This window comes from Merops nubicus, unplaced genomic scaffold, assembly GCF_000691845.1.
Source record: "Merops nubicus isolate BGI_N331 unplaced genomic scaffold, ASM69184v1 scaffold8818, whole genome shotgun sequence".
Taxonomy (NCBI): Eukaryota; Metazoa; Chordata; class Aves; order Coraciiformes; family Meropidae; genus Merops; species Merops nubicus.
The window spans coordinates 670-25,153 of NW_008626297.1; the positions used below are offsets into that span (position 1 = coordinate 670).

Here is a 24,484-nt window from a genome sequence, read left to right on the forward strand (position 1 = left end):
TCAGCGAGCAGTCCCTCTGTGGCTGAGGCAGGGTGGGACTCCCTGCTGCACCGTGTTGGCTTGTGCAGGTGCACAGTGAATGGGAAACTCAGTTGGAAGAACCTAATTTACAGACTTTTGTTTGTGGCTGTACTGATTCGTGACTCAGAAGACTCCTTGTGCACTGTGTAGCTTTGTCAGTAGGCTGCACGGTTGTAGATTTAGGAAAATGATGAGAGGAAGTGTTAGTATTGTAGCACAGGTGTACAGGATGCAGAAGTGTTTAGCATGACAGGCCTGGCTTGATTCAGCTACCGTGTGCTTCTGAATGTTAAAAAAGGATGTGTTTTTCTTTTACTAGCTTGCAGTTGATGCAAAATGAGTGTTCCTGACTACATGCAGTGTGCTGAGGACCATCAGACTCTCCTGGTTGTGGTTCAGCCCATTGGCATTGTACCTGAGGACAGCTTTTTCAGGATCTACAAGCGAATTTCGGCAGTGAGTCAGGTTAACGTGCGTGACTCTCAGCGTGTGCTGTACATCCGCTACAGGCACCACTATCCCCCCGAGAACAATGAGTGGGGGGATTTTCAGACACACCGCAAGGTTGTGGGGCTGATCACTATTACAGACTGCTCTTCTGCAAAGGACTGGCCTCAGACTTTTGAAAAATTCCATCTTCAGAAAGAAATGTATGGCTCTACTCTCTATGATTCCCGGTTATTTGTCTTTGGGCTGCAAGGGGAGATTGCAGAGCAGCCCCGCACAGATGTGGCGTTTTATCCCAGCTATGATGAATGTGAAACTGTGGAGAAGAGGATAGAAGATTTTATCGAGTCCCTCTTCATAGTGTTGGAGTCGAAGCGGCTTGACAGAGCCACTGATAAGTCTGGAGACAAGATCCCGCTCCTCTGCGTTCCTTTTGAGAAGAAGGATTTTGTAGGTCTGGACACTGACAGTAGGTAAGCAGCTATTTTTGTCATTTCCCAGGTCTTGAAAAAAACATTTGTGATCATTTCTAGCCTTTAGAATAAGCCTATTAAAAAGGACAGCGCAGACTTTGTTAGGACAGAGGTCATGACCTTATCTTATTGTGTGTCTGCTCTAATTTAACATCACTTGATTTGTTGTCTGTCCTTTTTGATGTTTTGAGTTTATATACATTTAATTTATGAGGCTAATCAAGTAGTACAGAGGCGCCACAGGAAAGGTTTGATGGACTCTGCTATAAAGAGACTTTTTGCTGGAAAGCTTCAAATAGTTTATAGATGTACAGTATTAATAGAGGAGTTCAAATAATACCAATAAAAAATAGTTCTGTATTCTGTTGAGTAGTATTTGACTAATCCTACCTACTTTGTGTTTTTTTTTCCCCTAAGCCTTTGTCTACTTTTTCATCCTATGAAACAATGATCATTTGTTTTGGTGATTAAGTCCAGCTTCTTTAATTATTTGATATTCTTGACTTGTTTTGCTACCTTTCTTCTCACAGTTGTTGTCTTTGGTTTTGTGTATGTTACAGGCTGGGTTTTCTCTGTTTGGGTTTCTTTTTGTTTGTTTTTCTTTTCCCCCACATCCTTCCTTCCTAATCACTTGCATGCTCAGATTTCACACTTGTTACATATATTTTATACTAGGGATTAGCAATTTTGGCTTGCTAGCTACAGGCAAGTGCAAAATCTGTTTGATTCTACTGTTTGCAGTCAAACCCAAAGGATGGTAGCAGAAGGATGTTTTCCTTTTGTCTTGGAAAAGGCAGAGGTGTGGAAGTCCTGCCAAAATACAAAGTATGCATAGGAACAGTATCTTTCACATCTGTCTGGTGCTGCTGGGGGTGCCAGCAGTGAGTGGTTAGTGTGTGTGAAAGCTCAGAGCTGTCCAGGCAGGTTTGCAAAACCTGATCATGTTAATCCACTGTCCCTGCATAACTAGTCCTACCTTTAGAATCGCTGTCTGAGAATGTGATACACTGAAAGAGAGAAAGTAGTCTAAGTTCCTAACTAGTTTGAAGCCCTCCATTAGATTATCCGTGGCTGCTTGAAGGACCAGCAGTACCTTTCTCCCCTGCTTCTGGTCCTCTGCAGGTGAGCAGTTGAACTTGCTGTGACTTGCTTACCTGATGGAGTTCCTTACTTGAGCTACTCTTTCAGTGTGTTCTGGTTAGTCCCTGCACTATTCTACTTTGATTAGCAGCACAATTTATTATGTTACTGGTTTTTCGTACTCTGCCTGGGCAGTAAAGTTTTGTAGACTAGACAAGCCCTTTAATATTGGCTTTAATTACTCAGTTTGGATGAATTTTGGTTGAATGTAATCATGAAGATTTCCTGTTCCAGTTCCTAAGAAAATGATGGGTTTTGGCCAGGAATCTGAAAATCAGACTTAATGATGCTGTTCAATTGTGTTTTCTAAATAGTGCACTTCCAAACTGTGCTTTGGAAGTCAATTCCTTACACAAATTACTTAGGAGTAGTGGCTCTGTTGTAGCTAGTAGATAAATACTTCCCATGAAGTTCTGAGCTGGTGGGGAGCTCAAATACCAAGCAGTATGTTTGCCCACACATATCCAAGAAGCTGTTTTTGGTGTTGCACTGAAGAGTTGAAACAGATTTAGTGTGATGCTTGAATTCTTTCAAAATGGAAGGTGTATGACCCTGGTTCTGTAAATAATATGGGTCTATACTGACCCAGTGCTTAGCTCTGATGTGCATTTGACCTTCCTGGGGGTTGGAATATCAAATAGTTTTTCAGTAAGTCTAGATCAGTAGATGTGCTTTAGAGGTTTGCTGCACTTAACTGCTCAAAAACAAAAAAAAAAAGGTAAATATTATAATTTTTCCTCTTTCAGTTCAATAGAAAGTTTTTCAGCTTTATTTTGCTGTGGAGTTGGTACTTCTGACTGTTTTAAAAGTTAGGATTTATATGAGAGCTGTGTAAGCAAGTTGAATTAGAAGATCTTCATATTCTGTCTAGTATTTTGTGTGGATGAGTAAGAAAACACCCTAAATGCCTGGAACTTTTTTTTTTAATATATTTCTGAGTTTTGTAACATAAAGGAGAAAGTTATGTAATCCAAGTAAACGTCAGAGAAGGAGTTGTCCTTGGTTGAGGTAGAAATGCATTTGCATAGTGCACCTGAGCTTCTCTGCACAGGCACCTTTCCTGTAGTGTGATTCATCTCTGCTTGGCAGCCTTCCAGTGCTTAGAGGGGACCTAGGGGCAAGAGGAGGATGGACTCTGTGTCAGGGAGGGTAGTGATAGGACAGGGGGTGACAGTTTCAAACTGTAAGTGGCTAGGTTTAGATTAGATATTAGGAAGAAATTCTTCACTGTGAGGGTGGTGAGGCACTGAAACAGGTTGCCTGGAGAAGTTTGGGATGCCCCTTCCCCTAGAAGTGTTCAAGGTTGAGTTGGGTGGGGCTTTGAGCAACCTGGTCTAGTGGAAGCCCTGGGCAGTGGGCTTGGAACTGGATGATCCTTAAGGTCCTTTCCAACCCGAATCATAGAATGGTTCTCAGCAGAAATTCAGGACCATGAAATGTGGTTGAGCTGAGATCAGTTCATTAAACTGAGGCAGACCTTCAAGCCCAAGTCTTTCGACATGGTGGTAGATTGCATTGTTTTACTTGGGTTGCAACAGAAGGTTTTTATTGTAGCATGTTCTCTTTTGCAGCAACAGATTCCCCAGTGAAGGGAAAGCTGGTGCATTAGATACAGGGCTAGAAAGGTCCTTCTTCAACACCTTGGTTGAGCAAGATGCAACGTTGTATAACTGTTCAGGGAGGGGTGAGGCTTGTCTGAATGCACAGAGTGCCTGGGCGTACATCTGGTAGAGTAACTTTTGCTACTTTGTTGGCTTTGAGTCTGTCAGCCTAACGAGTTTAGAGAATAAAAAAAACCCAAAAGGTATGGAGGCAAATGAAACCACATTTTTCTGGAGAAGGTGGGGATTTCTACTTGGTTTTTTTATTTCTATTAACTAGGTATAAGAGAAGGCACACTGTGCTTATAACAGAGAGTGTATGTCCTTGCTGCTGTAGTTCCAGGTGCCTATTTAAGTTACATAAGTGTATTTTTTCCCTGTAACTTCTAAAATGAAAGTTACATTTCACAGTGTGTAGCAAAGGTCTTATTAGATGTAGAGTGCAGATCTACATTTCCATCCAGTTAGTAGGACTAGCATTACTTTGGTTGCATAATAATTGCAACTTGATTGGCTTCTTTTAAGATAGAGAGTTCATAAATTGGGAAGATGATTTATTATGCTACATGTCAAATAAAATGATTCTCAGAAGAAGCAGAGCTGATCTTTGCCTTTTGCTAGTTGCTCGTATAATGAGCAGAAGACACAACATGCCCAAGACCTGTGCTGATCTCACAGTATTCACAAACCCACTACCCTATTTGCATAGAAGGATTTTTTTTTTTTTTTTGGCTGGTAGAAAACTTTATGTATGAAAAATAGTGAGATTAAGTCCCTAGAAGTTGTAAGACTGGGAGTCTGCCCTTGGTTTAATTCCTAGAGCACTCAGCCAACAGGTAATCTGGGCAAAGCTGTTATTGCTTTTCCCTTCTCTTTCTTCATTTATAAATTAGGTAAAATATCTATGTGGTTGCAGGGCTGATGAGGGTAAAAGAAAGCTTCTGAAATCAGTTGCACTTGTTAGTTATTTCTAGAGACTGGGAGGCTGATGGAGAAGAATGGAAATCCATGTTCTCATGATGCTACAGAGCTCCTACAAACTTGAAACTTGCACACACACTTGCCAGAAATCCCATTAGTTTAATTTTTCTATTTTATTTCTGTTGTCAGCTAAAGAAATAAACATACTTGGGTGTGCTTATAAATCACCTTGAATAAGCTTGTTTTAACATTGTTTACATCAGTTTGCATCTTAGGTTCTTTTTTAATACTGGGGAGGCATCCACTCAATATCACTGAGTGCTGAGAAGCAGGGCTCTGTTTATAGGTGTCTTTCTCTACACAGTGTCATAGGTGGAATTTATTTACCAATTATCAAAGTTTGTGATATCTCAGTATGTGTATGTGGCTGTTAATTTTCTTTCTGTTCTCTGTCTTTCTAATTTTTTGTTTTGTTCCTTTTTTTTCCCCCTTCTTCTCTCATACTGCCCTGTGAGTTTGTTGTTGGGTCTGAAAAGGTAGGCTGTGATTGTGTATATTTAAAAATAGTTAGCTTCCTTCCACCTCCTGCCTTTCCACTCCGCCTTCATTGCATATTTTAGTGTTGCTTTTTATGTTTATTTTCCAGTACACACAAAAATAATTGCTGCCTGGAGCCTCACCACTGTGGTCGACCCCTTTTGGCACATTTGGCAATTATATTTGGTAGCAGTGCTGAGTTTTTTTTGTAGGACACACATGATTTGCTTAGGCGGCTGCTGGCCTCTGGAATCTGCTTTGTTTTTCAAACTCCCAAGCCATGAAGCTGTTGCTGCCCGTGTTTGATTTCCAAATTCAAAAGTTCTGGCAGTGGATCAAATGCTGTAGCTGTGTCTTTTAAGTCTGGGTAATGTTTTGATTGGTGATACCTGTAGTTCTGCATGCTAATTGGAATTAGTGGAATTTGGTGGAAATTTTTGTTGAAGCATTTTGCATGAACACTTTTGCAAATTAATTTTGCATGTTTCTGTTAAAATTTAGCCACTTTGAAATTTTGAGAATCCAGAAATTCCTTCAAACCTGTTGATGGATGGTTTGTAGTAAAAATAAATTCTGTCTGGAAATACAGTATTGTTGCTCTGAATTTTCCATAAAACCAGCCTGGGATCCTGGAAAGGAGTTGGGGATGAAGGAATAAAGCATGTATCCTACACAGCAAATGAGACAGAAATGGAAATAGGGTCTTCTGGAGTGGTGCTGGTTCCTGGAACAGGTTTATTGTTCTCCAGTTTGAAGTAGTAGTAGTGCTAGCCAATGGTAATGATTGTGGTTATTATTCTGAAGAGAACATAAAGAGTGTGTTAGGTACCAAAGTAACACAAGTAACTTTAGAGAACAAGATTTTAAACTAGTCCTGTAGTCAGCTGAATGTGTACATGTGTTGAGGAGAGGACCTTCTGAAGAGGAATTTGAGGGATGGATGGTATGGAGCATTCCACATCTGGTCCTGCATTATGTGGCCTTGCTTTCCTCGAGGACCTTTCTAAGTGTGTTACACTCTGGAAGAGGTTTGTGGTGTGTCTTTTGGGGAGACCTGGGCATGTCTTTGAAACTTAATGTTTTATATGATCTTCTAGAGGAAAGCTCAATAGAAACAGCTCTTAGCAGTAGGGTACTACAAAGAGTTGACCTGAAAAATGTCATCTTATCCTAGAAAAATTAGTGGTTAATTTCCATGGACTTTCTGTCATCAAATAGATTAGGATTAAACAGTAGAGACCCAAAATAATTAAGCAGTTTTTTAATAAAAAATAAATCAGAAAGAAGATACCTATGAACTTCTCACTTTCAGTTTTGTGGCCAGTTTCTTCAGGTAAAGCTGTGGAGCAAAACTAGCTAGGTATTAAAATGAATAATCACTATTTTATGCTGATATGTGGTTTTTTTCATTGAATTTACACCCCAGTATGCATTGAAGAAACCATCAGTCACTTAGATGTGCTTTTAATGACCTGATATTGTAGATAATAGTTTGTTTTTTTTTTTTTCAGAACAGACTTCCCAAATACAAAGTAAATTAAGTTTTGGTATCTGTGGAGAGTGGGTTTTGTTTCAATGAAATCTTTGCATTTTGTCTTTTTAGACATACTTATGGTACTTGGGTTAAAAAAAATAATCCTGAATTCATTGTTACCAATTGTGAGAGCTAAGTTTGTAGTTTGTACATTTGTGTGGTGCAAACTTACTGTAATTGGTGAGAAAATGTTTTCCAGGAGGATGGTGAAGCCTTGCAGGGACTGTAGGAGGTAGATCCTATCTTGGCACCACTTTAAAGAACTTAAAAGTAGGGAGAATGAATTCGGTCTTTGAATAACTAATAGTCAAGTTCTTCATCACCAGGAGTAAGTGATCTGTTTGTTTATAAATAAGAGGGGTTTCTAAAAGTGTTTTGTATGAACAATGTTTATTGATGTCTCAGTGCATCAATACATTAAAACTATGGATGGGCATCTGGGTAAATCTGCAGCAAGATTGGGGTTTGGGTAGGAAGAGCTGTTGGTGAGGCTGTGTGACTGAGGTGGTGCTGGTGCCAGGCTCTGGCTGAGGAGTCTGGCACCATCCCTTTCCCTTTGGCTGCATGACTCATGACTCTGATTTAGGAATTTGGATAATCTGGAGAATCTGGGTGGGGGGTATGAGAGTGCAGCATCTGGAGAATGGATGTTACCCTGGGTGGTTTTGTGTGGCTTTTTTTTTTTTTTTTGGATAACTAGGTTCAAATATGCTAGGTAATTTTTAATAAGATATTCTGTTGGCCTTGGTTTAATTGTAAAAGTATCACTGCAAGAAGCTAAAAATGTAGAACTGTGACAGTCAGTCTGAGATGATTCTTTGTGTTTTTGGAAACCACTTTCAAACAGATTCTTTGGAGATAATTCTTGTATACAATAAAGAATGAACATCTGTGGCAATTATTTTAATTAAAATTCCATTCTGAATTAACTTTTATTTTACTTTAAACCATTCAAAAAAAAAATTTTATTTTTTTTCCTTTGTATGAAGTTTGGACAATGAAATTGTCTATTTACTTAGAAGGTAAGAATATAGATAGTTATATATAAGTGAATAAAATAGGTATTTTATTTACTTCTCTATAACTAAGTTGATGTTTAACTTGTCACTAAAAAACCTGTTTTATAAGGTAGGGCAGGGACGTTCTTGCTGGGATATACTTTGGCAGGAGGCAGAACAGGAGAGTTGGTGATGAACCTGAGAGAGCAGCACTGTTCTGAACTGTGACTTAAATCATGAGGTGCTTCCAAGGTCTGGTGTGTCGTACTTGGCATCTCTTACATTTCTTTAGTAACAACTTATGAAAAAAAAAAGGTTAGTGCTGTTACTTGCCTGGACCTGTGCCCAGGTTGCCTTTTCAGGTGTACTGAAGAGTCTGTTTGATATTCCCTCAGTAGAACTCTGGCCTTGGCTGTTCATTTTGCTTGGGAAGGTGTCCCAGTTTCTCTGCCCTGCTCTGGAGGCCTCAGCAGTGTGGGGTCAGCCAGGGCAGCTGCCCCGGGCTAGCTGAGGGGGGTGTGTGGGGAGCAGGGCCCGGGGCAGCAGCACGGGCAGGGTGCAGGAGCAAAGAGTTCACCTGGGGTGTTTGTTGGTGGCGCTGGGCGTTCCCCGCAGGGCCTGAGCTGCGCCTCTCCTTGGCAGGCACTACAAGAAGCGCTGCCAGGGCCGCATGCGGAAGCACGTGGGTGACCTGTGCCTGCAGGCGGGGATGCTGCAGGACTCCCTGGTGCACTACCACATGGCCGTGGAGCTCCTGCGCGCCGTCAACGACTTCCTCTGGCTCGGAGGTAGGTGGGGTGGGGACAGGGAACCAAAGAATGAGTGGGTAAAACCAAGGAAATGGTTTCTCTGACTTCTCCATTTCGTTTTGGTGAACAGAATCTGAGTACCAGGCGTGACTAAGAATAAGTGAAAATAAAATCTAGCTGTTGCAACATGAGACAGAAATGTGTTTAAGATGACTTGCAATGTAAAGTGTATTTTGTAGTAAAGCATGTGCTTAAGTCACAGGCAACTTTTTTTTTAATACTTCTGTGGAAGGTGTTTATTTTTTTCAGTGGATTGTACAGATGCTTTAAATATCTTGCAGGTCTGTACTGTGGACTGGGAGCAAAAGATTTTTGCTTTTACATCTACCAAAGCCACAAGTGTTTAGCTTGCACAAGCATAACTTGCCTTTCTTTCACATTGGTTCCTAGGCTTCACTTTTGCTTCTTTCCTTCCTTTTCTTTTGTTCCCATCCTGCTTTCAGTAGGTTATATGGCTCAGGATTCTCAAAGCAGGAAAAGAGAACTTTTCTACTTCTCCAAAGCATGAAAATGTTTTAAGGCCTATCTGTTGCATTACTACATTACACTTACAAACTTAAGAATGCCTTGGATTGAAAGTGTCTTCTGGACATCCCCAAGTCTGATCTCCTGCTCATATGATGTGCAGTTAAATCGAGTTTTTCAGGGACCTCTCCAGTTGAGTTTGGTTTTGAGGTAGGAGCTCCTGTTGGCCCATACCTCCAGCCTGCCAAGTTTTCTCTGTAGTGAGGGTTTGTCCTGCTCTTCCCCCCAGTTTGGTATCACTTGGGAATTTTCTGGGAGTGCTCTATGCAGTCATCCAGGCTGTTAATGAAGACATTGGAGCATTGTTCCTGGTATTCATCCCTGAAGGACACCACTAGTGTCTGGCAGTCATTTGAACTTTGTACTGCTGATCTCAATCCTTTGAGCCTGACTGTCCAGCCCATTTTCCCCCTAGTTTATAGGCCAGCTATCCAAATCTGATGTCATCAGTTTGGCTACAAGTGTGCTAGGGGAGACCATGTCCAAAGGTCTTGTGAAAGTCAAAACATACATCTGCTGCTGTTCCTTAGTCCACTGAGCTAATCGTCTCATTGTAGGAGGCAGTGGGGTTGCCAAGGACTGATTTATCCTTGTGAAATGAGTGTTTGCTCTTCTTCTGTCACCCTCTTGTCCTTCATGTGCTTGGAAATGACTTCCAAAATTATTTCTTTATAGCCTTGCCTGGGAGCTGAGGTTGACCTCCCTGTGGACCCCCAGTACTTCCTTCTTGTAATGTTTTGCTTTGTCCAGTTCTTGGAGATCTCCCCCCATTGGCATGACCTGTTGGAGGTGATACAAGAGTGTTCTCACGTTGGCCAGCTCTCTTAGTGTCCATGGGAGCATCTTATCTGGTTTTGTGGGTGTACGTCCAGCTGGATTGAATGCTTTATATGCCTGTGTTCCTCCACTGTGGCCAGTGCATGCTCCTACAGACTCTGCTGGTGGTCCTGGGGACCTTACCAGTGAAAACAGAGATAAAAAGGACATTTTGTTGCTTGGGCTTTTCCATGACCTTTGTCACTAGGCCTCCAATTTGAGGTATGCTTTGTGTTTGAGTAAATAGGCTTTACTACATGATACTTCACTTGCAAGTGTCCCTACTGATCTGTTGGCTTTTTTCTTTCCTCTCCAGCTGCTCTTGAGGGCTTATGCTCAGCATCAGTCATCTATCATTATCCTGGTGGTACTGGAGGTAAAGTTGGATCTCGCAGGGCACAAGGAGGTTCTCTTTCTGCTGAGGCTGGCAACAGGCACAGACCAGGTAAGGATGGGATTTGGTTTCTTTTTTCCTGTTTGCCACCACTGAACATCTGAAAATTTCTTCCCTAATTCCTAACTGTAAAATTACACCAATGACAGGATAAACTGGAGGGGGGTGGGTATTTCTTTTTAGTATTTTTGTGTGAGTCACTTTTCTTCTGCCTTGGTTTTAACGTTGACATGTGCTTTGCATAGAGTTGCAAAGCTTTTGATCTCCTCACCTGGTTGTTAGTACTGTCTGTGTTTATTTGAATTTTGCTGGAGGAGATAGAGGCAGTTTTCATAAAGTACTTATGATGTGGCAGAGCTGCACATATGGGGAAGAATAAGTTAGGTACATTTATTCAGAGGTGCTTTGCTATTCTAAAGTCAACACTTAATAGAGTTAATTAACTAAACACCAACAAGCCAAGATTATTTTTGAGATTTAGTATACTTTTTCTAAACTCTCAGGTTGCATAACTAATATGATGATTGTATTAATATTGGTGTGACATTCTTTGAGGAATGTCTTGCTTAAACTATTTTAGGAATTATTAGAAAAGTAACAGAAAAACCAGAAACTATCATTAAATCTACAGTTCACCTGCATCTAGAACATTTGATGCCATTTCAGTTTCCCAACCCAAAAGAGTGTTCATGTGCTCTGTCTCATTTTTCTACTGGCATTAGCTTGCAGATGGGCAAAAAAAGGTGTGGTTTCTGTCCAAAGAATTACTGAATAGCCTAGAACTCTAAAGTTCTGCAAAAGAGGTTCCTGAGGAGAAATATGAGAGCACTACAATATGGTGAGTGTTGTACAAGATGGATCAGAGGGATCACATGTTCAGTGCTGCTTCTGATAGCAGAAGTAGAGGACATCAGTTACAGCTGGTAGAAGGAAATACATGGCAAATACATGGACTTATTCCTTATCCAGTTTATAAGTATGATGTGGAACTCCTTGTTAGGAGTCACTGGTTCTGGTAGCATGACAGAGACAAGGCTGCTGCAACTCATGTCCCCTTGCCCAGCCAGCTGTGAGGCTGAGTGTGCAGCCCCAGTAGGTGTGTACACATGTATATACACACAGCTGGCCACGTGGGCCAACCCTGGCAGAAAACACACAACTCTTGCAAACAGAGGCAGCACTAACAGCCTGATCCTGCTCTCTGCTCTGGCTGATCAGGGTGAAAGCCTCTTGGTAGTGTAGCTCCATCCAGCAACTGCTTTAGCCACTCAGTCTGTCCAGTAGCTGGTTGCTGGTTTGCACCAGTTGCTGGCATCTGGGCCTTCAAGCTTCCAAGACCCAAACCCTATTCCAGTTGTTTGTACCTATCCCTATATTTTCAGATGCTTGTTCCCTAAACTGCCTGGATCTGTCCTTCTCCCCATCTTTGGTTTGTCCCCTATGCATCTTATAGGAAATCTTGTACCATCCCAAGATGCTTTTTCCCTGGATCACCCCCAGACAGCTCTGTTGGCTCTGGAGTTACTGGGGTTCAGCTGACTGTCACTGTTCCTCTGTGCTCATCTTGTGGAGAGGAGCCTTTAATCACATAACTGAACACTTGCCACGTGGTGTTAGAGGCTCCTGAAAGTTTGTGTGTTCCAGGAGAAGCTGGCTAGGCTCATGAAAGAGAACTGTGTTGATGATTATTAGCTAGGCAGGCCTTTGGTCTAACTCAGCACAGCTCCCCCTGTGCTTACACAGCACTGGAGCACCCAGCAGTTGGGTTTGAGTGCTGGTGTTAAGTACTCTTATCTGCACTGTGATCAAATAGAATTCTTTCATCTAGAAAACCAAGCACCCATCTTTATTCATCTGTAAGTCACAGTCTGGAACTTGCTTTATGTTATCTTTATTGCAGTCTGTGTTTGTTGACACCAGCTAATTGAGATAGTAAAATTACCTTATCTCACTAGAGAATACTCATTTTTTGTGTAATATCTGGTCATTAAAATCTGTGCTTTTGGTCCCATCACCTATGAGTGCATTTTATGTTGGCTGTTACAGTATAATTCCACAGTTATTAACCTCTGTCCACTTTTCAAACAATATTTAACAGTAGATGTTAGAATCTGTGTGTTTGTATTGTCTTGTTACCAAAGAAGGTAAATAAATAAGTTGCAGCTATCAGAACAATTGAATAAAATATATTTTGGGTGTATTACTGCAGCTTCATATGTACATTTTCATGTAATTCCAAGTCCTCTCTGTAAACTTGTTAGTGTGGTCATACCTGAAAAATGGTTTAGTTCCAAGATGTTTCAAAGGACTTTGGGTGAAGAAAAGCGTCTTACTCTTTTTTTTGTCATCCCTTGCAGATGAAAACATTTTCTCATGGCCCATTAGATATAGTTCCCTAACTAGCTGTGGTCTCTTGATGTTTTGAGATCTGAACTGCTGACCTCTGTCTAGCCAAACAGCTGTTGTGATGTCTTTTTCCTACAAGATTTTCTGAAAGCTGCTTTTCAATACTTTTTTTTTTGACTCTGCAGTGCCTCTTGCTTAAAATCTTTTCTAACTGCACCTTTCTTTGTAATCTACTTTGTTACAAGTAATTGTGTGAGGATGGTATTTGATCTGGGAAATGAATTCCAGTGCATCTTTCTGTAGGATAAGGCCAGAAACAAAAGGGGCTTCTAAATTCTGCACAAATCAAGCAATGCTGTACAGACATGCAATTTGTGCCTGCTTTTGAGGCACAGAGATGAGAGAGGCACCTTTAGTGCTTCCCCATGTGCCTGGAACTGCACCTCTTCTTGTGCCTGCACTTCAGCCTTGGCAGGGTGGGCTTTCCTGGTACTGCCTTTGTGCCCAGACCCGGTCAAGAGAAACATCTTTCTCTTCAATCTTCTCTCATTTCCACCATTTGGCATTTTCAGGCTCTAGCACTGGACCTGGTTGCTTAAAAAGCTTTGTAGTGTTTGCTTTATATAGAAACACCTTTGGAAAGAGAAGCATTAGTGTTGTCTCTCTTTGTATAATAGGGAGCACAGGCTTCAGAGGGCAGTGGTCCATGGGGTTGGTTTGGTGTTTTTTTTTTTCCCTCACTACTAAGCAGCATTGCAATCTATTTCATACCTGTCTGTAACCATCAGGATATTGCCTGTCTTTGTTGGTGCAATCCTTCAACTTCTTTTGAAACTTTTGCTGGGAGTAGACTGTTCAGAAAAGAACTAGTCTATGACATTGATGTTGGACGTAAGGAGACATGGAATCTTGCTGCTCCAAAGACAGGTTCCTTCCTTGGCCATTGCCACGAGCCCTTGGGCTGCAACTGCAGTCTCTTGCTCTTTGTGAAAGGGACATTCTGGTGTTTTAAAGAAGTGTGATTTCTCATGTTGATAAACCCTGTTGTGTGTAGGGGAGAGCTGTAGTGCTTAGCTTCCTCCTTCCCCAAGCAGGATTGGGACATCTGAGTCAAGTGTTGGAGTGTCTTTTTGGTCTAGCTCTAAAGCTTTGCTTCTGAGAGATCAGCTGTGAGAGCTCCTGTCTTGCTCCTAAAACAATTGGTTTTGACCTCTTAACCCTTGATTTTAACTATTTTGTTGCCATGTTTAATCAAAGTTTAGGGCAACAAAGTGTTCCACATCTGACAGTCCAAGCTTGCAATACTCCTGTGAATAGTCTGGCTTGTTGGGTTGGCATGGCTCCATGGTTCAGAAAATTTTGAGGGACTGGAATCGAATACAATTAACAGGGATACAATTACTTAAACATTATTCTAGAGTACTGTGTTGATTAAATGAGCTCCTATAAGGAAAATGAAGTATTGTAGGACCTGATATTAAAATATAGTAAGCAGATTCTGACAGAAGCTTGCCAACTAAAATGAGAATAAAGAAAGGGTATGGCTTTAAATTATATGATGAAAATTCTTCAGTTCTTGATATGTCTTAGAATTTATTGCAAGTTTATGGGATTTTTACATTTTTAACAATGAGATTTAACATGTGGTGACTACTTGAGTTACATTTGGTAGTCCTTATAGCAGTGATGATCCTAACAAATCTTATAATTTTTTTCAAGCCTAATGTTAGTTATAAAACATAAGAGCTTATTTTGTTGGCTATACTTAAGGCTGAAAAAAAATCATTTTTGTTCCTCCTTTTAGGGGCACAAGAAGTTCTCATTGATCCAGGTACATTATTTTCATGCATGTTTCCAAAGTCTTTTCTTTTATTATTTGCATATGTTTTGCATTTGTATAGATAATTACTGCCAGTTGCCCAAACTATTACTGATTCTTGATGCTTCAGTTTCTGGCCATAAATCTTAAGGAAGCAAAGAGACTGGAGGGTAACTGGCACAAAAGAAATTATGTAGTTTCATGATTGTGTCCCTGTAAATTCTAATCAAGATTGTTTCTTCTGAGTAGTGAGGAAAGCTCAAATGACCACATGTAGTTTTATAGTGTTATGGTGCTCTTTCAATCATCATTAACAAACATTTTACACTTAACTTCCATAAACCCCCTAATTAATCTACAGATGTTAATCTGGTGTGCTTGGTATGATCTTTTAAGGTGGAGTTTTATATATATGTGTAAAAGTTTCATTAGCATCTCAGCATGTACAGTAACATGTTTCTGAATATATAGAAGGAGTAGAAAGTATCTTTTACAGTATTTTTTAATCTGTCCTTTGAGAGTTAAGCTCCAGCTCTGAAACACAGATTTCCTTGCCATCTTAGTAGAAAAACCCCTCAGAGAATTAAGTTGCCATATAATCCTACAGATTAAGCTATATGTAAAAAGGTGTAGAGCCTTGCCAAATCTTTGACATTTGTTTTCAATCTCACTATGCTAACTCTGCAATAAAACTAAATTTTAGAAATAAAATCTTCATGTTCTTTCTAACACCCTAGATTTCCTTGGCTTCTATCTGAGATTCTTATCCCTTCTGTATGTAAAGTCTCTTTCTGTCTCTTGCCTTCTTTCTTACATAAGAAAAGCAATTTCTTACTGTTTTGTCTGAGCCTCAGGTAATTATTTGTTTTTTTTTCTTAATGTAGTAGGCTCAGATTTGGTGGCCTTTGTTACGGTTTAACATCTGGCTTGGACATAAGGAAGAGAAGTATTTCTTTTAAATGATTGGAAGAAAAGTTCACTGTTCCAATAATTAGTTTATTAAAAAAACACATTTTTTTTTTCTTAGGTGTGCTTTAGAAATACAATTTTTAATTATAACAAGGAATAATTCAAAGATTGAAATTGCATATTCAGAGGTGGCCATAATCTAATTTTAGCAGTCCAATATTCATAATCTAAATATTTAGATAAGTATAAAAAATTGTGAATGTAATTGCTTTTTACTACGTGAAGGGTCATTTCCTGTTTACTGACTTATGATTGAATCCATTTTTCAGTTGTACTCTTTAAAATAGCACAGTAAAACAGAACCAGTGTTACGTAGCTAGGGTGTGATTTCTTTCTAGGTGTTCTTTGTGTATGCTTTGCCAAGTCTGCAGCATATCCTAGTTTTCTTTTTAGATGTTTAGTATTTGCTAAAAGTCCTTCTGCTCATTTCTTACCCTGTTCTGTTCTAGGTGCACTGACTTCCAATGGCATAAATGCAGATACCAGTGCTGAGATTGGACGTGCCAAGAATTGCCTTAGTCCTGAAGACATCATAGATAAATATAAAGAAGCCATTTCTTACTATGGCAAGGTAATCCTACTTATTTTTAAGAAAGTTCATGGAAATTCATGTGAATCGTCTGTAGTTTTGGTTACAGAGGATCTCCTAAAGCATGTGAAATGAAGTTTGTAAAACATGATAATGAAAGAAATAGAAATAGTTCATACTGCTGAGCCTCAGTGCTTGGTTGAGAGTCTGAGAATCTCAGAACTCCGGTCAAAGAAAACACCTAAAAGAGCAGTGTGCTGAGTAAACTATTTACTGTGCCTCCTGGTACCTGGTGGTTCTGGATTCAGAGTCTTGTGTTTTTAAAGCATGTCATGGAGGGAATATGAAGGACAAACACTCTTAAAAGAGGATTTAGAAATATTAAACAGCTTTCAGCTCTACTGAAGCATTCTTTTAGATTTTGTGGAAGTGTTCAGAGCATAAGATAGTAAGGTAGCTTAATATTTGCATTCATAATACAAAGAGAAAAAATTATTTCATACTGTGACAGTAGTTGTTCAGAATCTGTTGACATTAAAGGTAAGTTTTTAATTGTATTGCTGTGGAGTTTTTTCTATACTTTAGTCACTTAATTTCAGGTATCTCTCATTGGATATTGAAAGTATTTTAGACTAAGCTATGTGCCATTGCCATGTCTGTGTTGAAGGGAAACTCTCCCAATGAAAGAAGATAAATTACATGCATGACTTAATTTATGATCAGGAACAATAAAAGTGATAGTTTTGGGGATAGTTGCAGATAAATTTGAATCCATTGATATAATAATTCTCAAGTATGCAGTCAGCTTTTTATGTTAAAAAAGTCTCTTTTTTAAGGATTAAGTTGCTCATGTAGAAAGAATATGATTTCTGGAGAAGGATAAAATGACTGGACTTTGGCCTTAGGGCAGGATATTTATATTTTTATTATAGAATCATAGAGTCATTAAGACTGGAAAAGACCTCTAAGATCATCAAGTCCAACCATCAGCCCAACACTACAAGGACCACTGAATCATGTCCTTAAGTACCACATTTACCCATTTTTTGGTGACTCCACCACCTCCCTGGGCAGCCTGTTTCTTTGCTTGACAATCCTTTAGGTGAAAAATTTTTTCCTTATGTCCAACCTAAACCTCCCCTGGTGCAACTTGAGGCCGTTTCACCTTGTTCTGTCTCTTGTTACTTGGGAGAAGAGACCGACCCCCACCTCACCCCAACCTCCTTTCAGGGAGTTGTGGGGAACAGTAAGGTCTTCCCGGAGCCTTCTCTTCTCCAGACTAAGCAATCCCAGTTCCCTCAGCTGCTCCTCATAAGACATGTTTCCCAAATACCTCTTCAGCTTCATTGCCCTTCTCTGGACCTGCTCCAGCACCCCAATGTCTTTCTTATCCTGTGGTGCCCAAAATTGAAACCAGTACCCTAGCTGTGGCCTCAGCAGTGCCAAGTGCCTTCCCTGCTCCTGCCAGACACACTGCTTTTGATACAGGCCACCTGGCCACACATGCTGGTGGCTTTCTTGGCCACCTGGGCACACTGTGGCCAGCCAGCTGTCCAACAGCACTCCCAGGTCCTTTGCCAGGCAGCTCTTCAGCCACTAATAATAAAGTTATTGTATTATTATTAGTTTTAATAATATACATTATGCTCTCAATAAGCAATAACTGCTTCACTGCAGCTTCACTTGCAAATAACAAAGAGCTTTGTCTTAGGGCTGGTCTGTAGCTGTTTAAGACAAGCATAGGTAGCTTTTATCTGTTGAGGACCTACAGGTCTCCTACTCCCAGCTCTAATGCTGAGGAAGCACTTGCTACATTTTTTTTTTTAATGTTATTGCTGAGCTTAAGACTAAGAAACCTTTGTAGCATCTTCTGAAATGGATTCCATCTCCAGTGATTTGGTTTTGCTGATAGAAATGCACAAGAGGGGAATATGGATCTGCTTTGGTGGGGTGACTCCTGCATTCCATTCTGAGCTTTGTTTCCCTCATTAGATTTCCAACATGATAAATGCCTGAACAGAGCTGAACTTCAGCAGAAATACCCAGGATCAGTTGAGGAAATAACTAGATCAAATTGTTTGTCTAGATGTTCTGTGTCTGTTTTCTGAGCTCAGACAGATCAATGCACGTCTGCATGGTCTCCTGCTTTTCTTAGCAAGCTAAAGAACTGAAACAGTGGTTTACAGAAAATGTTTTGTAAACAGTTACTAGAAAACTCAGAATGGTTTGTCATTCACTTCTCATCAGTGGTACTGTTTTAACTGGAGAGAATATTGATGCAGTAAAACTAAAGCTCTGCTGCTGCAGTTTCCTGTGCTACATGGCCCATTATGTAGTAAGCAGAAAAAGCAACATTAATTCTTCATTTATCCCAATAGAACAGTTTTAGGTGGTGATGAATTACTGTAAACTTGACCTTTTTGCTTACATACCTATTAAACTGTGAAAGCAGAATTTTTCTTTCTTGCAGACACACCACCCACACCCACCATGTATATATGAGGTTATCCAAAATGATGCTAATATTCCCAGTTTTTCTCATTATCTGAACTTGGACTGAAGTTGTGCTGTGTCTCAAAACAAGAGGAGTGAGTGAAGAGACTGAAAATCAAGGTTTTGCATAATAATGTTTTAGATGACATCTTAATTTTCACTTGGGCATATGTTGATAATTTAAGAGTGTAGTCACTAGTGTTAAGGATTCTCTGGGTTTGGAAGATGTGGCAGCTGCTTTATGCTTTGGGAAACAATACTAACCAAATCTAACAGTGCAATATTTCTATGTTATTTTCATTTTTTCCCTCTTCAAGTACAAGAATGCTGGTGTGATTGAGCTGGAAGCCTGTGTGAAGGTGCCTTGGGAAACAATACTTACCAAATCTAACAGTGCAATATTTCTATGTTATTTTCATTTTTTCCCCTCTTCAAGTACAAGAATGCTGGTGTGATTGAGCTGGAAGCCTGTGTGAAGGCAGTGAGAGTCCTTGCAATACAGAAAAGGAGCATGGAAGCCTCTGAGTTCCTTCAGAATGCAGTTTACATCAACCTTCGCCAGGTCAGTGCAGAAAGCCCACTTATTTTTCTCCTCTTGTTTGAGGGATTATGGTGAAGAGTGGAAGTTACTTAGATTCAGGAGACTCCAGCTTATTTTTTGTCATCACTACCTGCTTTCTCTATAGGACTTGACTTGTGAGGATTTTCACATCTGTGTATCAGGTTTCAAAGGCATTTAGAGTTCATCTAAAAACATGAGGACTTAGCCTGAGATTAAAGACTCTGTTAGTTATTCTCCCTTGTGAAGGAAAAAAAATCCTGTTGTTCTGTTATGTATGAGGGGAAAATGGCTGCTTGGATCTGCAATGGATTTTTTTTTTTCTTGATTATATCTCTTTCAACAAAACTGAGCAAATCAGGAGTGGCCTGTTGCAAAGTGAGCCAAAAATTCTGACTAATCTAATAATTTCAATTTTTGTTCTGGTGTGCAAAGTCTTGGCTAGGTCAAATCAGAGAGGAATTCAGAGGGGAAAATCAGTCTTTGGAGCTGTGAGAAGAGTGCTCAGTACCACCACAGAGCAAGACTAACACTTTATCAGTGTCTCAAGCTTGGTGTCACTGGTTACAGAGAGGCTGCTGTGCTTGGAAGAATTCATAAAAAGCTTTTAGGTTCCCTACTGGTTTTCCTTTTTTTGCCCATTACCTCCTGCTAAGACCAGCAGTTTAAATCCACACTCTTGAGTTTATTAATCCCAGATGGGGGCAATTTCTTGCAATGCTGGGGGTGTTACCTTCAGTTCTGGAGTCTGTCTTTTGGGGGCAGCTCTGTAGCCTTGTGTGAGCTGCTGTAGCAGTATTTGTCCCTTGTTCTTGCCCTGTTACTCTTGTGGCCTACAAACCCAATATTGTTGTGATGTTTTCCTTATGGAAGCCATTGCTGTCATTGTGAGAATCACCTCTTCTCTTCCCTGCCACCATGGGTGTTGCCATTTTCACTTTATATTAGAAAAAACAAACAAACAAACAACAAGGACTTAGTGAGTGGCAGAGTATTCTAAGTCATTTAAGTAGCTGATAAGTGTTACCCAATAATAGACAGGCACAAAGCTTGGCAGCTGGTCAGCACACAGCATGTGCCCTGACCACAGCTTGCCCCAGCCAGCTCTAATAGCATCCCAAATAGAAACAGCTTCAGTTTGAGTGGGTACTGGTGGAACACATCCAGGGGAAAAGCATGGTGAGAAGGCACCATTGGTTTTGTCACCTGCTGCATTGGAGGGACCCAGAGAGAAGAGTGTTCTAGAATCCTCACTGGTTTTCTTCTTAGCTGGCTGGTCTCTTTCTCTCTGCTTTGTTTTTCACCTGAAAGAACCTTGAACTTGATTTATGCCATCAGCTCTTGACCCTGGAGCTAAATCTTTGGTGCATGTAAAGCATGCCTCCATGTGCATTGTCATGCTATATAAAACATATTCTGTAAATGTCAGAACTTCCATTGTCTGGAAGAAAATGGAAATAAACATGAAGTATATTATGTATTTTTGTTTAGCACAGAGTCTAGGAGACTTAATGCAGGTACCATGCAGCAACCTTCAGCAAAGCATTTGACACTGCTGCCCACAGGCTCCTCCTCAACAGACTGGCAAGGTACAGACTGGGAGATGGGAAGGCAATGGGCTAATAGCCCCAAGGGCCCCATGCTGTTCAACATCTACAGAAATATTTGGATGATGGGACTGGTGATGACACTGAACTGGGTGGTGAGGTTTGCAATATAAGAGTTTTTTTAGAGAGAACAGTCATCCAGTGGAACAGCCTAAGCAGGGACATGGTGGAGTCTGCACTGCTGGAGGTTTCCAAGATGCCACTGGACAGGGTGCTTGGTGAGCTCATCTGGACTCCCTTTCCACAACAGGTTACACCAGTTCAGTCTTTTCTACAGAATCTCCTGCTGTACCTTGTTTCCCTAATGATCACTTGGTCATGTCCTGATGTCAGCTGTATCTGCTATCACCATTGTGCCACTGTAGAAGTTAAATATATGGTTGCTTTAAAAAAAACACACAAACTGACACCTTGACAGTATTATTTGGGCAGTGAGGCACACTGAGCTGTGAACCTTTGCTCATTTCAATGAGGATGACATTTGTCTAGCCCATAACTGCACGTTTACTGCTCTGTCATTTTCTTAGGTGGAAGTGTTTCTAGAAAGTGTTGTTATGAGAAATGAAAATAGGAGTAAGAAAATCTTTTCAGTGTTGATGAATATATTTTCCCTAAAGAGAGGCATGGCTGGGAGTTACATTTTCAGCTCTTCATGATTGTATAGCGTGGGAGAAGATAGAGTTACATTTATAATTTGGACTAACTCAGAGGAGTCATCCTCTGCCAGGTTAGGGAAACAGACTGTAGGAGAGTGGTTTTCTCTTGAAGGTAGTAAGAATGCCAGCACAACCAATATTTGACAGCAGAAAAACCACCTCAAAGGATAAAGTCTCTGATAAACAGGACAACTGGTTTCTGTCCATATATCCAGTCTCCTACCTAGTCTGGTAACATTATGCAATTGGTGTTTTCTGATTGTAGGAGAGCTGCAGGGTAGTAAAACTTATCTTTGGCTCCAGTTTTGAGAATCATAAAATATAATTGCAAAGTGAGATTATAGAATTTTAATATAGTAAGGAATAATTAATTAAAAAAAATAAAAAATAAAAAGCTACCATCTTGTGAATGTCTTAAAAGCCTGTGAAAAAAACTCAGTTGCTTGATCTACAGTCTTTACAGGTACAGTTGTTAACTTGGTTTGTTGTAACAGTTAAATGAAAACACAATTTTGCTACCTTTGAGGTGATGAAAAAACAGTTTCCTACAACTGCAGAAAATATTTCAGTGATGTTCTGGACAATCATGAAGCAACAAGTTAGGTAGGAGTGTTAGAAACTTAGATATGATAAAAATAAACTTTCTGAGAATCTGTTGCCTCTCCAATAGCTGTTCAAATTATTGAGTGCTCATATAGACCGAAATAGCATGACCCTGTCTTCTCTCAGCTTAAAAACTTGGTTTCCCTAGGTGAGTGAACATTGACAGTATAATGTATTTGACAAATAGCTTCTGATGGTTCTTTTTTTAAGCTTTTCTAACTTTAGTACATGCTCATGTGCTCATGCCTTTTTCAACTCTGCTGCCACATTTTTTTTTACTGTGCTAACTTTTAAAAAGAATGGCATAAATTAAAAAAAAAGGGGAGAGGAAAATAAAAGTGCATAATTATTTTTTCCTGTTAGAGTAGGTAGCCTTAATCTGAAACCCCAGTGACAGCTTTTGGGGATTCTGATCAGTGGGTTTCAAGTTGTTCTGTATTTTGTTGTCCCTGGTGTTGTTCTGAGCTATGCTGATTGAGGAAGGTTTCCAGCTCCTTGTGAGTGCCTTTTTACAAATTTTCTTCCAGGGCCTGGACTGTTACATAGATGGGTGGTGTTTTTGCATTGGGCATCACCTTGTGTTGTCAGTTCTGAGGGAAATAACTGCAGCTTCCAAAATTGTCTGAAACTTTCTAAAATGATTTCCTAGTCACTCTCTCTGTCTCTCCTCATATCCTAAAGTACCAAGATCTGAACTATCAGATAAGATCATGGTGCCTCCTGAGGTCTCTCATATGCCTATGTCCAAAATGAGAAGTGGCTTTTGAAGGCAGACTTTTTTTGTAATTGTATTAGAACTTTGGTGACGAAAAAGGTGTTTTGAACCCTTGTTTTTTGTAAAAGTTAACCAGTGTGGTTACCATCTTCCTTTGACTTTGCAAGGCTTTAAGTGTCTGAAGTGCAATGCACAGAATCCACTGCTTATACTTTCAGTTTGGAAGAATGAGTTGCAGAAATGCTATTTCTGCCTTCTAGTGCTATTTTTGTGTGAAGTTTCATTTTAAAACGCCTTGGCAAAACGTGTGAGCAGCTTTAGAATAGTTCACAATACTTTACATGGCTTTTGGTTGTGCATGCCAGCTGCTGTGCACTAGGTGTCAGCACTGGTCCACCTCTAGAGCCCAGCGCTGCCTGTGACTGGGGTGTAGGCTTGGAGGAGTTGGTAGCTTGCAGATCTTTTGTGGCAGTTTCTTCTTGGCTGCCTGATTTCAAAGCAAGATTGGCATTCAGAGCAGAGGGGAAGGAATGGTTGCTTGGAAACGTGCCAATATCTTGGTCCTTTAAAGAAGCCTATGTCAGTAGTTACTCACCAAGTTTGTTTCAACTTTAAACCTAACTGGACTTAACCTTTCTCTAAATTCTTCCTCACTAGTTGACAGTCTCCATATGTGCAGTATCATGGAGTGAAAGTTTTGTGGTTTACGGGATCAGAAATATAAAATTTTTGAAAGTGGTTTCTTTGCTTTCATGGCTTGAGATTTTAAGATTAATGATTAGATATCATCTTAAAGGGATGAAAATGTTTAACCTGGTAAATCAGTAGGCTTGGAAAGTGGTATATTATTGCATTCTCATTATACATATGAACGTCTTGTTCAATATTTCCCATAAAATATGGAGCTGTTTGGCTGTTACTGATTGGTTTGGCTGTTAACTTCTTAGTACTACTAACAAACACAGGTTGCTAAAGAGCTCTGAGCTTCACTGCCTTTGTTATCTGTTGAACTTGGAGCAAGCTGAAGTTTTCCTGTCAGTAGAAGCTGTAATAACAATGTGCAGAATCAACGACCTTCTCTAGCATTGCAGATGTCCACTAGATTTTTTCTCCCATTTTTTAAATGGGACGCTGACAAGTTTGGACTAAAAGCACTCCTCCTCCTTCCCCCCTGTGGCCTCAGCTGTCGGAGGAGGAGAAGATCCAGAGGTACAGCATCCTCTCAGAGCTCTACGAGCGCATCGGCTTCCACCGCAAGTCCGCCTTCTTCAAGCGCATCGCGGCCATGCAGTGTGCTGCCCCCAGCATCCCCGAGCCCGGCTGGAGGGCCTGCTACAAACTGCTCCTGGAGACCCTCCCTGGCTACAGCTTGTCCTTGGATCCCAAAGATTTCAGCAAAGGTGAGTGCCTCTGGGATTGGCACAGCAGGTCGCTCGGCTGCCTTTCTGTAACGGCCGGCCGTGAGAGGTTTCAAATGAAACCCAAATGTTTTACCTGTCTGAAACTGATGGTGGTAAATAGAGCAGCTCTTTAGCACTGTACCTTTGCTTTTTCTTGTATTGCTTTCAAGAATTTTCTGCGAGCTGCTGCTGGACGTGTTGCTGTCTTCCTCTGTCTGCAGCAAATAATTACATTTTATTTGCGAGGGATTCATTTCTACTCTTATTCAAAAGTGTCTTTGTTTTTGGTTATATGTTTATCTATAGAATAAGGGCCATATTGTATTGAACATTTTGTCAATTAAAGTGCCTTCAACCTGTGTATTAGGAATTGCATTTATTTTGGTTGGTATTTGGTGCTATTCGATCCTATAATCGTAGAATCCTTTAGGTTGGAAGAGACTTTAAGATCATCAAGTCCAACCATCAAGCCAACAATGTATGAAACAATGAAAAATTCTTATACATTTTTGTGTATGGACACACATACATGTAATGTAATTACATCTGTAGGGTCAAATAAGTCACATTTC

At 40.3% G+C, this 24,484-nt stretch overlaps 1 protein-coding gene across 1 annotated transcript in view; it reads left to right on the plus strand.

The window, feature by feature from the left end:
- Positions 1-357: 357 nt before the first annotated feature.
- The window catches only part of TRAPPC9 (trafficking protein particle complex 9), a gene marked incomplete at its 3' end in the record, with an annotated part of 45,231 nt that continues 21,104 nt past the window's right edge, over positions 358-24,484 (plus strand). Inside the window, exons 1-7 of the mRNA XM_008945947.1 lie at positions 358-941; positions 8,315-8,460; positions 10,139-10,267; positions 14,367-14,393; positions 15,800-15,921; positions 18,809-18,934; positions 23,696-23,912. Coding sequence (XP_008944195.1) covers positions 358-941; positions 8,315-8,460; positions 10,139-10,267; positions 14,367-14,393; positions 15,800-15,921; positions 18,809-18,934; positions 23,696-23,912 — 1,351 coding nt within the window. The remainder of the gene's footprint in view (positions 942-8,314; positions 8,461-10,138; positions 10,268-14,366; positions 14,394-15,799; positions 15,922-18,808; positions 18,935-23,695; positions 23,913-24,484) is intronic.